The sequence below is a fragment of the Solanum tuberosum genome, unplaced genomic scaffold (assembly GCF_000226075.1).
Source record: "Solanum tuberosum cultivar DM 1-3 516 R44 unplaced genomic scaffold, SolTub_3.0 scf00388, whole genome shotgun sequence".
NCBI lineage: Eukaryota > Viridiplantae > Streptophyta > Magnoliopsida > Solanales > Solanaceae > Solanum > Solanum tuberosum.
Genome location: NW_006239311.1, coordinates 202,906 through 217,306, shown reverse-complemented (window position 1 = coordinate 217,306; position 14,401 = coordinate 202,906). Strand labels below are relative to the sequence as shown.

Sequence of the window (14,401 nt, the reverse complement as noted above, 5' to 3'; positions counted from 1 at the left end):
TTTTTTTTTGCATATCTGATTTGCGTAGCACCGTGCATCTCTCCGGACTACTTTTCATATTTAATTTGTGTAGTACCGTGGATTTTTTCGAACTATTTTCTCATATCTGAGTTGCATAGTATCATGTGTCTTTTCAGTGACTCCTTAGATTTGATTTGCATAGTTGTCTTTCCGGTGACTCCTCAAATCTGATTTGCGTGGGGTTGTGCCATCATTCCAACCCTACTCGTATAATTTTTCTTTTTCAGTAGGGTCATGTCATCATTCCGACCCTACCCATATTATTTCTCTTTTTCAATGGGGTCGTTCCATCAATTCGAACTATCCTATATAATTAGGTTGTGCCATCATTCCGACCCTACCAATATAATATTATTTGTTAGATTGTGACCACTTTTAGCCATCAAATCTAATACTCCGGCATATGAGCATGTTCCGGCTAGTTTTTTTTGTGACTTTCTTGTTTAATATCGACTCGTCTATTGATTCCAACATGATCCATATACTTTATACTAGATTTTGAGCACTTTTCGGCGACCACTGCATTGTGAAGAAGTCTATATGGAGCAACCACCTAATTTTGTTGCTCAGGGGGAGTTTAGTAGTCTTGTATGTCGATTACGTAAGTCAGTCTATGGTTTGAAACATCCTTCAAGCTTGGTTTGGGAAGTTCAACACTGTAATTTATCACTCTGTGTTTTATCGACATTATGCATCAAATTCAGTATTTCATGAGAAGACCAAACACATTGAGATTGATTGTCAATTTTGTGAAGTCGAGTGATCAACTTGCAGATATCTCACCAAGCGCCTCATCGGTCCTCGTGTTAATTACATTTGTAACAAGCTAGGTACATCAATTGTATGCACTAGCTTGAGGGGGAGTGTTAGAATAGGAATAAGTTTATATAATCCTATTAGAATAGGAATAGTAATAAAAATAGAAATAGGAATACTAAATAGTATCCTACTTGGTAAAGGATTGTATTCTAGACTCTATAAATAGAGTCTCAATGTAATAATGTAAACAACAACAATTCAATAATATTCTTTTCCTATATTTCTCACATACGATATGTAATAACGACGAATGAAACAAGTAACTGAACTAAATGAAAGACTGAAAATAACTAACTGAAGTAAACCTTGAACATGAAGTGATATCATTAAAGTTTTTAATAAGGTATGCAGTAATAGCAAAACACTAAAACAAAATACTTTACTTTTCTTGGGTAGTTTCTCTAACCGACACCATCACTATGAGCATCTTGATGATACAACTTCTTGCTCATGTTGTCAGGGCCGCCCTATACCTTGCCGGAGAATATATGTAAGAACCTAATTATGCTCGTGTAAAATGTCCCTAATTATCGTCTGTGTGTAAGAACTTCTGTTCATTCACATCTCAAGAGGATACCAAATAAGTTGATGCTTTTTGAATCTTTATTTTCTTTTCATTCATATATATGCATGAACTGATAATTTGACTTGGTGAGTTTGTGTACGAGCTCATTTTGTATTGCTTAAGTCAGCAATGTGGAAACTGAGGGGCTCTCAATTTAGCTGTTGAAAAATTCAAAGTAGAAACCATAATTTTCCAAAGTAATTATTTTTTTTCCAATGCACATTAGGTGTCAAGAGTGGAGCTCTTGGATGAAGTTCAAATTAGAGCAATCAATCTTGCAAATGACAAAAAATTGCCAGAGATTCCAACTTTGATGTTTGAATTTGTAGGCACAGGTAAAGATATTTTGTGGTTTGAATCAATGCAATTAGTTTTCTTATTTTGTGACATTATGGTTGTTGTATCTTTACCTAGAACTTTTAATTTAAGTTGTACAAAACGACATGTTAAGTTACTTTAAAATGGCTCAGAATGTGCTCTATGTGATGCCTCAATTAGTGAGAAAATTCATTACAATTCAATCAAGTTTCTTCACAAATGCAACTTTACAAGTTGTTTCATAATTGCTGTTAGGAACTAAATTGGACCAAATATGCCATTATAGTATGCATGTAGGTCCAAATATGCCCTCGATTAAATTATGTGTGAATAAGGGCATTTTGGCCCAAAAAAGTAGTGACGGGCATAATTGGGCCAAACTATTAACGGAGGGAAAATATGGTGAATTTCACATACTTTTAAGGGCAATTATATACCCTTTACTGTTTTCTTTTTTATACTTCATAAATGAGAATTTGCTTGTATCTATAGTTCTATTGATTATTTTGATAATGACTAACGGTACCATTTGGATGGAAGGATTTGACCATCTGGGTTTCACATCCTTAAGTCCAAATTACTCCTACTTGTTTGGCTAGGCAACCAAATCATTGAATTTCTATTTCAAATCCAAGTCCAAATGATGATGGTCATGCCTTTAGTACATCTATAATGGTGCACCAGGAGGTGTCAATTAATAGCCCTCTTATTCAGTCTCGTTTTGGCCAAGATGATTGAAGCTCCCTTGTCAAACCACTTATCTCCTCTCTCTCTCTCTCTCTCTCTCTCCAGCATGGTGTTTGAGATATCTCTTTCAGTTGAACTCGGACAGTGTTTCCCTGTTTTCTCACTCGTATTCTCTCTTTCATTTCCATTCCACTCTTTCCTCCACTGCTCGTCTCCTCCTCCACTCTATCTCTCTCTTAGAATAACACTTGCCTTTCTGTCAATAATACTATCTTGAGTTTCCTAAAGCCAGATTTATGTACTAATGAGACTAATAGTTGATACAAAAAGCTTTAACATGTGTGCTGTCTTTATTTTTCATTTATCATGTGTTTTTCGAAAATTTATTTATTACAGTATGGAGATCTTATTTTGATGGAATCAGATTTGTTTAATAATTTCTAGGTACTCACTAATCATACCCGTTATTCAGACAAGTGATTTGAAATTCAATTATGAACAATTTGAAGTTTGTTGATTTATAAATCCGGTCGAACAAGTTCTTTGTACCGCTTCTGTAATGTGACAGAACGGTTTCAATAGATGACCATTATAGGTGAAAAATCAAGCCCCTTTCCTAGAATAGTAAGTGAGAAGAACAATTCAGATAACTTAGAATATAGGAGTGCATATGGATTAACCATAGTTTTGACAAAAAGTTCCTTTCGGTAGATTAGGATGATTGACTTATTTTGTCTTTAGATTGGGTAGGGATTATAACTCAGCTGCCGAGTGTTGAGCTTCCAGCTGGCCCTTTTCATGTGTGCCTCATAAGCTTACTAAGTTATGCACTCTGAGAACTCTTGATTGAACCTAAATGATGTTTTTCTTGGGAGCATGGTGTTTTGTTTAGGGAAGGGATATAGTCAATACTAACTATACTGAGGCCGTATTATTTAACTGGCTATATCCTCACTTCTGTGCTGTTATCTATCAGAGGCATATGCGCGTGAGCAAACACAAATTGTTCAGAAGATAGCTTCTGAGCACAATGGTTCTGATTTTGTTTTCGCTGAAGATCCTGAAGAGAAAAAGGAACTCTGGAAGGTACTCTATTATCCTAGTTCTGTTTGTTCAATATTATCTTTTCTTGGTTATGTTTCTATTCAATATTTCTTCATAAGACTGCCATTTTTCTTCAGGCTTTAGTTCTGTCTAACTAGATCCTATAAAATGAGGGAGTAGTAACTTTTTAGTGTTTACATTAACATCAATATTTAATGATATATCAAGTACATTGACCATTGTAGCTAACAGTGGTAACTTCTATGAAAACCCTAGTCCTCCTCGAGTGCCAAAAATTAAGATTAGTATAGGGAAACCTTTTCAGATTTCTGGTCTCATGCTATGTTGCATAAAAGAAAATATACTAGCACAAGGAGAGCTTGTTCACTACTTTAGTAACTAAGCAATGATTTAGTATAATTTTCTCATTATAGGAAAAAGGGAAAAGGGACAACTATACCCATCAACTTTGCGATTTAGAGCGAATATACCCCTCGTTAAAATAGTGGTGCATATATACCCCATTATCTAACAAATGGTGCATATTTACCCTTTTCATTAACAAACCTATATTTACTGAATAAAAAAAAATAAAAAAAATCCTAAATCAAGTTTTAAACACTAAAAATGTCACGTGCTTCAAAAAATTACATCACCCATTTTTTTTACCCCTCCAGACCCAACCCAAATAATGGAAAAAAACCCAACCCTCTTCTACTCAATCATAAAATGGGTTTGAGTCTGGTCTGAATAAGAGAGATTGAGCTTCTTTTTAGTTGGGTTGGGTCTGGATTGGGTCTAGAGTGGAAAAGAAAACGAGTTGGATAATTTTTGAAGTTGCATGACATTTTTGAAATTATAAAATTAGTTTTAGAATTTTTTAAAATTCAATCTGTCAACGTAAAGGGTAAATATGCTCCATTTGTTGAATGGCGAGGGTATATTCACACCACTTTTTCAATGAGGGGTGTATCCACTCTAAATCACAAAGTTGAGGGGTATATTGTCCCTTTTCCCAACTTCTAGCTGGTAAGATGGGAACCTTTAAACAATGACTTCTCGTAGATTGAACATGCAAATTTTGCAGCAAAATAGCCAAGTGATTGCATACTTATCGGTAATTGCAGTTCCTAATCTTTTCCTATATGTTTTTCAGCTCCAAAAGGCTATGTTGCTCGGACTCTTCAAAAATGTCTACGGGTGCGTGTCGGATTCTCCAAACGTAGTGTATTTTTGAAGAATCTGACATGGGTGCGGCAACGTAAGTGAAGAGTCCGCACAACTTAGCCAAAAGGTACCATGAAATGAGGAGGAAAATACATACTACTCAATACAACTGTACTACTGTAATTTTCTAGTTCAATTAATTGAAAATTAGAAAAAAGAAAGAATTAGGAAATAGGGAAGATAGTATTGACAAAAATAGATAAGGGAATGTGAATTAGGAAAAATAGAATGCCTTGATTGATTTTCTTCTACAATTGTAATTTTCTAGTTTCGTGATGGGAAGGTGAATAAGTATTTCCCTTATACTCAGGACTGCTCATTTATGTCTTTATGAATTATGAGTTCCCCACAATAGCTTCATGTGACATGGTAATCTCACCCCTTTGGTAATTTGAATTGATCACCCTTTTTCCAGAACATAGAAAAGATGCACTTTGAGTAGTAGTTATATGTTCTTCTCTGTGCAAGAAACTGTCATAAAAGTTTCTGCAAAGGAAGGCATTCATTCTTTTTCCTAGTAGGAGTCTTTGAGAACTGTAGTTAGAACAATTGCTTAATTTCATTTGATACATTTTTACTGCAGCATAGTCTTCAAAATAAGGTATATGCCTGGTGTCAATTCTTGATAGATACAATTGTGATCATATCTGTCGAAAATTTGTAGGAAGTACCTTCATTGAGCTCGGTCTTACTCTTGAAAGTCTTCCTTCATTTGGCTGTCATCAGCATGATCAGAACTCCAATTCCTACGTAAACACCTCATGACCGGAAACATTGAAACAGCTGAACCAAAATTGACTTTTGAAATATTTGTTCCAATATAAAAAGTAACCTATTGCTTATGTTATGGAGCTCATAGCAACTGACTTCAGTGAAAATGTGATTCCATGTGGTATAGAAGCCAACTTTTGAATAGTTAGTAACTGGTCCTTCTACAATGTTTGCTAATCGAGTGGCTTCTTATCTGTGTAGATAAGAAAGGAGGCACTTTGGGCTTGCTTTGCAATGAAACCTAAGTTTGAGGCAATGATAACGGTTTGTTTCTACTGTTACATTAGACTAAAATATTCTCCATCTACATTATTTATGTGTTAAAATTTCCCTTCTTACTTTCATTTGTTAAAGCTTATCTTATTCATATGTAGGTATTTACATTAAGATTTTTTTGTTTATCCCCCAAATCCCTCCATCTCTGCCCAAAAATGAGGGGAAAAGACAAGTATTGCTGAATATAGGACAATTAGGAGTTGGTGCTGTTGCTACCTCTAGATTCGTAATTGATACTCACCCTTTAGTCATAAATTGAGCTAATTTTAGATGACATTTTATAATTAGATGTTTTTGGAAGCCCCGAGAGCTTTGGTCTAGTAGTAAGAGCACATCGCATGATGTTTGGGTTAGGCGCACATCATGGGTTCGAACGCAGGTGCAAACAAAAGCTTGGTATTTAAGTGGAGAAAGGTATTGGTTGGGGCCGGAGGTGGGGGGTGTATTACCACCTAGTTTAACACTGTGTACTGGCCTCAGATTTCTCAGTAATCAAAAATGAAAAGAAATAGATGTTCCTAGAATCAGGAAAAAATCCTAGCAGAACTAGGGTGGCGTCTTGGGGCCTATAAATATTTGGAAAAGCATTCTGCCCATAGTATTTCAGAGCGTGCCTATAATTCTGTTGCAAAGCACCAGAACCTCCATTCTCTTGGAACCTATTGGTCCATTGGTCATTCTGCATCCATGTTTCTGGAACTTATAGGTCTTTATTGCTTTGAATGCTGGGCCGATAATTAAACACAGGATTGGAGTGATGGAAGTTGGCTCTTGTACATGATTATTTGGACTGAAAATGAGCTCCTTGAACCATGCTAGGATGCTGCTAATGGATATTGATTTAAGCAATAAATAATTGAGAGTAAAGACTAGCATTCTGTTGTATTGTTTCCTTCACTTAAACCCCAACCTAGAAACACTTAAAATCGGACATGATATATTATTTCTCATTTCTGCAAAGATTCTTCTTTTTATTTCAGTTAAATTCCCAACCCATAAGCATTATTAATAAGGTGATTACAATAGGAGATGATATTGGCTATTTTCTCATTTATGCGAAGATTTTAATATTTATATGCTTCTTAACCTGTTAACATTTTCTCTTTTTTGTTTAATTTCATTTTAATTAACACACTTAGTTTTGTTGCAGGACGTGTGTGTACCCTTGTCACATCTTGCTGAACTAATTTCAAGATCAAAACAAGAGCTGAATGCTTCTCCTTTAACGTGGTATGTCTTGTATGCACACAATTATTGTACTCAATGGATTGGGCATTATGAACCTTAAGAATACGAGTCTGTATAATATATAATGCTCATTGCCTCTCTTTTTTTAACAGCACCGTCATTGCTCATGCTGGTGATGGAAATTTCCACGTAGTAGTTCTATTTGATCCTACCAAAGAGGAACAACGACGAGAAGCTGAAAGGTTAAACCACTTCATGGTCCATACCGCTTTATCAATGGAAGGTACAAGTTGCATTTTTCTGGGGCTTAGTGATCCTCCTTTTTCCTCGACAATTTCCATTCAACACCTTGCCAAAGAAAAAGGAAATATAAAAAGAAAGAATGTAGTGTAGCTTCATTTAGGCTTATGATGTTTCAACAGGAAAGGGTCAGATATACCCCTCTACTATTTTCTTTTGTTTAAACTAGTCACCCGTTATACTATTTGGCTATATGACTTATGAGCCCTTACCATCAAACAAAGTTTCATATCTAACCCTAACTTGACGGACTGGACATGTGGATTGATAAAAGCTCCAATATGTCCAATTTTTCGGGGCATAGGTGGTCGTATGCAGAACAATACACAACTTTAAAGGTCGGGGTCGAACAACAAGGATTGTAAAATGGGATCTTCTTCAATTGATTTCACAACTCGAAACACACTAGCAAATTGAATTCTCAACACTCATATATAAAATGGGGGGTGGGGGGGGAGGGGTTAGTAACAACTAAAATTCACCAATATCAAGTAACAAACGGGAAATCAACGCAAATATGATCTACCAAGTTTGGAAAAGACTAGTGGTGTGTGCATAACGATTGGGGTTTCAACTCAAATAGGCAAAGATTAATCACAACCAAATTGATTGATACATGGATAGCATTTGGTCTAGGCTACATTTGATATTCTCTCGAACTATCAAACGTATGTTCCTTGGATTCTCTCAAACTCCAAGACCCTTTTCAATAAAACACCAAACATTGCTTTAGTAGATAGACTATCCCTAGCTCGTATCATTAGATGAGAAATTACTCAGATTATCCCATCCCTAGCTCAAATCCATGGAGTAATTTCAACAAGTCCTTACTTTTGAGTCTTACCCAACTCCATTTTTCTTTCTCAAGCCAAAACGGTGTTAGATAGCTTAATCAATGTTTACAACCACTGATTTTTAGATTAAAACTTCAAGACAAACCATAGATCCATTCCATACCATCAATTTTAGTCTCGATTAATCAAATACTCATTTGGGGTTTTACACCATCGTCTAGCGCACACATACCCCTAGTTAAGGACTTAGCTGCTCATAAAAGCTAATGTGACTCACAAAATCTGAATCTCAAGCTTAGAGTGATACAAATTTGAAGTTTTTTCCTCTACAAGCCAAAAGTTCTTCACTATTCTCTATGAATATCCAACAAAGAAGTCCCCCCTTATCCCCAATTGGAAAGAAGATAAAAGTACATAATTACACAAATGCCTATTCTATCCTTGACACCTCCCAAAGAAAGCACTAAATTCTCTGCGGTTTTTCCCTTCAGCTTCCGTCTTTGAGCTTGCGCTGGACCGGCGGAATGCCAATCCAAAGCGCCAGTTGCTTTGCCGCTTCAACCTTGAGTTCTCATAGGAGCATCTGCGCTGGGATTAGCGAGCTGCTAATCAAGCATTGTACCACGTCAATTGAACGTCGATATTGAGGCAGCTTTGCCCTAGCCAAGCCGACATTTAGTTGGCAAGACACCAGTTCCTTCCCGGTTCCTTCGCCGGTGTGGTTCAGTAACTTTAAGCTTCAAAATTCATCGAACTTGATTTTTCCAAGGAATGCCTGCATAAAAGAGAACTAGGGCCTGAAATTCCCTTCATTAACATTAAAACATAGCAACAATTCATGAATTTGAGTCCAATAAGTTGGTAAAATATCAACTCATCATGGAGGCTTGAAAATGGAAGGTCCAACTCAAATTAAAATAGACCACTTCGATCCTAGATAACCTGCGACCCATTAATTTAACCCACTTCCAATTAAAATCCCTAACACTCAGTGTTGTGAAAGTGATCGCCTTGTCGCCAATGGCGAGAGGCGAGGCGAGGGGACCCTTCATCGCCTTTAAGCTTTGTGGCCAGGCGATCTTAAAAAGGCGACACCATGGTGACAAAAGGCGAGAAGCGAGAGGCAAGAAAAGCGTCGCCTTTGTATTTTCTTTAAAAAAAGGCTACCAATTTAAGGTTTTAAAAGTTGAAAGATAATTTTAGGATTTACGACTAGACTCCTCTAATGATCAGCCAAACTTTTCCGCCTACTCCGAAGTCCAGCCAATACATATTTCTTCTTTTCTTCTTCATATTTCTTTCTCCTCAGTTTCTTTTTCCTTCTTCTTAGGACTTCAGAGTCACTTCTACCTCTGTTTTGACTTTTGCTTTTTTTTTCTCATTCAAGTCCTCGACTTTTATTATGTACTATCTATTTTCAGTTTTTGAATTAAATATTTGTTAATATGTTATTGCTATTGAGATTTTGATTATTTACATATGCAATTAAATATTTTAATTTTTTGATATTAATTGGTGCCGCACTTCAAAAAGGCAAGCGCCTCGCCGCTCGCCTCTCCTTGTGGCGAGGCAGACCCTTGTCGCCTTTTATTGCCTTTCGTCGTCTAAAACACTGCTAAAACTTAATAAACACAAATTGTCTCATTACACTTCTCCCTCCCATTTCAGTGAAAGAGAAAGAGGTAAACATCAGTGCTTGATTTTGAACTCCCTCCCATTTCAGTGAGAAAAACATGGATGAAGGATTATAAAAATGTGACTAAAAGATGTCATGTTTGATGGCTGCATTGAAGTGTTTTTTTCAAGAGTAAGGGCTAAAAATATTTGTTGTTTGTTAGAGTGAGACGTCTCACATTGGTTGGGGAATGAACTAGAGGTTTACTTATATGAACTTGGACAATCCTTCGCTCATGAGCCAACTTTAGGGATTTAGTTAGGTCCAGGTGTCATGTCTTCATATGGCGCTAAAGAAGGTGGGGTTTAGAGTTGGTTAGAGTCTCAGATTGGTAGGGTAATAGACAAGATGTTTGTTTAGATGGACTTGGACATCCTGCCCTCATGAGCTAGCTTTTCGAGTTGAGTTAGGTTGAGGTGTCATATCTTCACACTGTTCATTGGTAATTGAATTCAGTTGGTATTGTGCGTTAGCAAATTTGGAATAGAAGTTTTGAAGAACAACATTACCTGGGTTTTAGAATTGATTTTTTTTTTAAATCGAGTTGTTTCTTGTTGGGGCTTGATTTGGAGCTAATCATTAGCTTTAAAACATTTGAATTTAGCACCATCAGTTATAAAATTGTGATTAGCTACTCAGAGGCGGGCCCAAGATTTCAAGATAATGGGTGCCTCAGCTACATGTTGCACTGACATGCATGAAGTATGATTGAGTGTGTATTCGATACGGTTCGATTCAACCTGATCTATTATTTGTTCATTCTATTTGATTTTTAATAGGTTTTTGATATGTTCGATAGAGAAATTACTTTCTTTTATCGACAAGGATAAATCAAAAAAACATTTTCAATAACGTAATTGCATTGTTTTGTTAATTAAAAACAACTTCACTCTAGTAACACAACACTTTTCATTAGGCTTGTTAGAGTGGGTTAGAGTTCCACATTGGTTGAGGAATGGATTGGTGGTCTGCTTATATGGAGTTGGGAAATCCTACCCTCACGAGCTAGCTGTTGGGGTTGAGTTAGGCCTAGGTACCATATCTTTACATGGTATTAGAACCAGGTCCATCCAATTTGGACTTTTGGCCCACGCTTCCGTTGGGTTTTGGCGTGAAGGGGGTGTGAGAGTGGGTCTGAGTCCTACATTGATTGAGGAATGGAAAGATGGTCTGCTTATATAGACTTGGGCAATCCTTCCCTCATGGGTTAGTTTTTGGGATTGAGTTAGGTTCAAGTGCAATATCTTTACAAAAGAAATAGCAAAAATAATATTTTTCAACAAAAAGATTACTCTCTCCAATATAATTTGTTTCACCTACTTTTCTTTTGTAGTCCGTTTCAAAAAGAATGACCCTTTTCTTTCTTTAGCATTTCTTTAATTTCATCTTTCCACATGATATGTTTAATACCACAAGATTAAAGGGCATTTTGGTACATTGACACATTTTTAATTTTAAACCACAAGATTCAAAAGTTTTCTTTAATTTCTAAAAATTCATGTCAAGTTAAAATAGGTCAAACAAATTGAAACGGAGGCATTACTCCGCTCAAGCATCAATACAAGTTTCAATATGAAAATCATGCCCACTAGTAATACAAGCAAAGATAATCTTTAAAAAGAAGAATTATTTACATTTTAACTAATGTAAATGACAAACTTAAGCTACATACCCTGGATAAATTAATTGAAAAGTGACATAATGAGAACAAATGCATTTCATATATCTGAATCTTAAAAGTTATCTAGCAATTACTTATAATTCTCAAGAACATAACATGCTTGTTTCAAATAAAATGAAAAATAGACAAAGAAAAGTTAAAAAGAATAACTAGAGTAGAATAAGAAGGGAACAAATAAAACATAAAAGAGGGTAAGGTGCAAGCTTTGGGTAGAGTAACCTGGGAAATGAAAAGAAAAATACTAGGTGAAGAAAAAAGTGGGTTTAATTATTATTTTAAAGCACAGGTGGTGGAGGGGAAGGGGATTGGGCTGAAAGTAAACAAAAACGAGGGGGAAAAATGGAAAAGTGGTAGAAAACTCAATCAGCTAAAATTGAAAAAAAAAAAAAACATGTTTGCTGGTATTAGGACTCGAACTCGCATTACAATAGTCAAAGAGCAAAGCAAAGCAGCAGCTAAATCAGTGGCCCCAATGAAGACTTGTGTATGTGGGTGCCTAGTTATATATATATATACACAAAAAGTTCCAATCTCAATGGGTACACGTGACCCCCGTACCTTCCACGTGGGTTTGCCTCTGTAGCTACTAAGGATAGCTTTGAACTGGAATGTGAGCTAAAGACTCCATTGGAAGTTCTTCAATGTTTCATATTTGGGGGTTCTAATCTTCAAATGGCAACCAAATATTGCTTAAATCTGAGGGGAAATTGAGGTTTAGCACTTGAAACACGAGTATCAAACAATTTTGAATCAGTACTTGAAGAAGAAAGTTAAAACTCCATTAAAGGTTACTGGAAGCTTTGAGTCCAATCGAGGAAAGGGGAGTTCCGACTGGGTTATGGGTTATCCAAATGGACTGGTTAGTTACCTTGTGGGTTGGATCTTTTGATTAGAGGATGCCATGTGTCACTCCTACTAAAATAGGGGTATATTAGAACTTTGATGGACAGTAGGGGTATATGTTAATGGCGTGGTTCAAACAATAAAAAATAGTAGAGGGATCAGGGGTATATCCAACCCTTTTCCAAAGTTTCAATCCATGTGAAAGCACGAGCAGAAGCAATGAGTGATGTTCTGATCAGTACATCACCGCCAGAGTTTGGGAAGGGTAAGTATAGCTAATACAGGAGCTGCATAATCTGACCCTTGATCTTTGATCTTACTTGGTCTGCTTGTCCAGTAATCTGCATCTCCAAGAAAAGTTGTTTGAGTGGCATGATCCAATGGGGTGAGAAAGCTTAGCTACCACTCTTCTTTCCTCCCTTCTTTTCAATAATAAGGATTTTCTGCCTCTATTCAGTCAACTGATTTGATTCCTGGATTTGTCTCCACCTCTTGATTTTCTTCCCTTTATACCAGCCTTGAACCCTTGACCCTAGCACCAAGAGAAGACAACCTCAGCCACTAGGACAACGAGCAGCTGGTGGATTTGTCTCAACCTCTGATATGTTTCCTGGATTTTCCCCAAAACCTTACACCAATTGTCCTATTCAGGTTATTTGCATGTGAAATTTGAACATGCGTGCTTTTTAAAGCAGCTTTTGTAGTTCTGGCTATTCATGATTCACCTGAAAGTATTTCTTTCTTTTCATGATTTATAGAAGTACCATTTCATCAAAGTCATGTGCATGGTCTTTACCATTTTCATTCTTTTGCCAAACAGGCACCTGTACTGGAGAACATGGTGTTGGTACTGGGAAAATGAAGGTAAAATGTTCAAACACTTTTTGGCTTTTTGATGTGTTATTGTTAATTGTTCACATAAACATGATTAGTGATGAATGTTGGTTAACTATACATTATCCACAAGGTACACCAGAAAAACACTGCATGAGTTTTTTGTTATAAAAGCAAATTCTGTTTATATTTGATGACCACAACATTGTAGACATTATTAGACCTCAAAAAGAAAAGAAAAAGGGAGAAGCCAATGAAAAAAGGCGAAGTAATACCAGAGCTAACTAGATCGATTTTTTTTTATTGCAATGCAATAAGAGGGAACTTTTTCCTAAACAAGAAGAATCGATTTTATTTTCCGACATTCACTAGAAAATTGAAAATAGTAATTTCCAGTGCAATTTATAACAATTTCTAGTTTCCCTGTTATGAAAAAAAAAAGTAAAAAAAGAAGGTTTTGTTCTTGGATAATATAAAATGTGTCTGACTTCATCTTTGATGATTAAGTTGGTGTTGGATTCAATTTGTATGCTTTGTTTCTTTCTCACCCAAACTAATTTCCAGTGTCCTAGTTTTCTAAACGTGTTATTAACTGACTTTTTTTGCACTGTATTTTCAGTATCTTGAAAAAGAACTTGGGATTGAGAATTTGAGGACGATGAAAAGGATAAAGGATGCTTTAGATCCCAACAATATCATGAACCCCGGCAAGCTTATTCCCCCTCACATATGCTTTTGAGATAGCTGCGTGAAATGGTTTCCTTTGTTCTCTTTTCCCCCAATTATCTGTTGTGACATTGTATTCTATGTTAGATCAAGTTTTGTGTACTAGCAGTGACGTTGCTAATGCAGAATGATAACAATTTAAGATCTGCTAAATCAGTAAGTTTTAAGCCGTGTAATTGCAGGAAACATTGCAGCAATTCATTTCCCTTTCTCATGACAGCCTTTTGAGTTTTTATGCTCTTCCACACACACACACACTGGTAAATCTTTATCCACGTACCAACCAATTTAACTTAGTAGTTATAACTAGGGGTGGGCATGGTATGGTACGATATGGTATTTGAAAGTTTTGATACCGTAATTTTGGTATTCGGTTTTTAAAATCATTATACCATTACCATACCAATTTAATTCGGTATATTGAAGTTTGGTTTCAGTATGGTAAATCGGTAACCATAATGTAAGTTTTGGTATCAAAATTGTACAATTTTATTCATCTATAGAGATACAATTTTATAGTATAGAAAAATAAACTAGCTAGCAATTAGATTCCTTTGATTCTAGGAGATTTGAGAATCAAGAGATATTCTAATATCCTAACTTATTCAATAGCATATTATGATTGTGTTAGA

At 35.9% G+C, this 14,401-nt stretch overlaps 1 protein-coding gene across 1 annotated transcript in view; it reads left to right on the top strand.

The window, feature by feature from the left end:
- The window catches only part of LOC102602008 (D-lactate dehydrogenase [cytochrome], mitochondrial), a 48,557-nt gene extending 34,569 nt beyond the window's left edge, over positions 1–13,988 (top strand). Inside the window, exons 12-18 of the mRNA XM_006362237.2 lie at positions 1,632–1,740; positions 3,387–3,496; positions 5,654–5,716; positions 6,879–6,958; positions 7,069–7,199; positions 13,030–13,073; positions 13,663–13,988. Of these exons, the coding sequence (XP_006362299.1) occupies positions 1,632–1,740; positions 3,387–3,496; positions 5,654–5,716; positions 6,879–6,958; positions 7,069–7,199; positions 13,030–13,073; positions 13,663–13,782 (657 nt within the window). The 3' untranslated portion in view covers positions 13,783–13,988. The remainder of the gene's footprint in view (positions 1–1,631; positions 1,741–3,386; positions 3,497–5,653; positions 5,717–6,878; positions 6,959–7,068; positions 7,200–13,029; positions 13,074–13,662) is intronic.
- Positions 13,989–14,401: the final 413 nt, after the last annotated feature.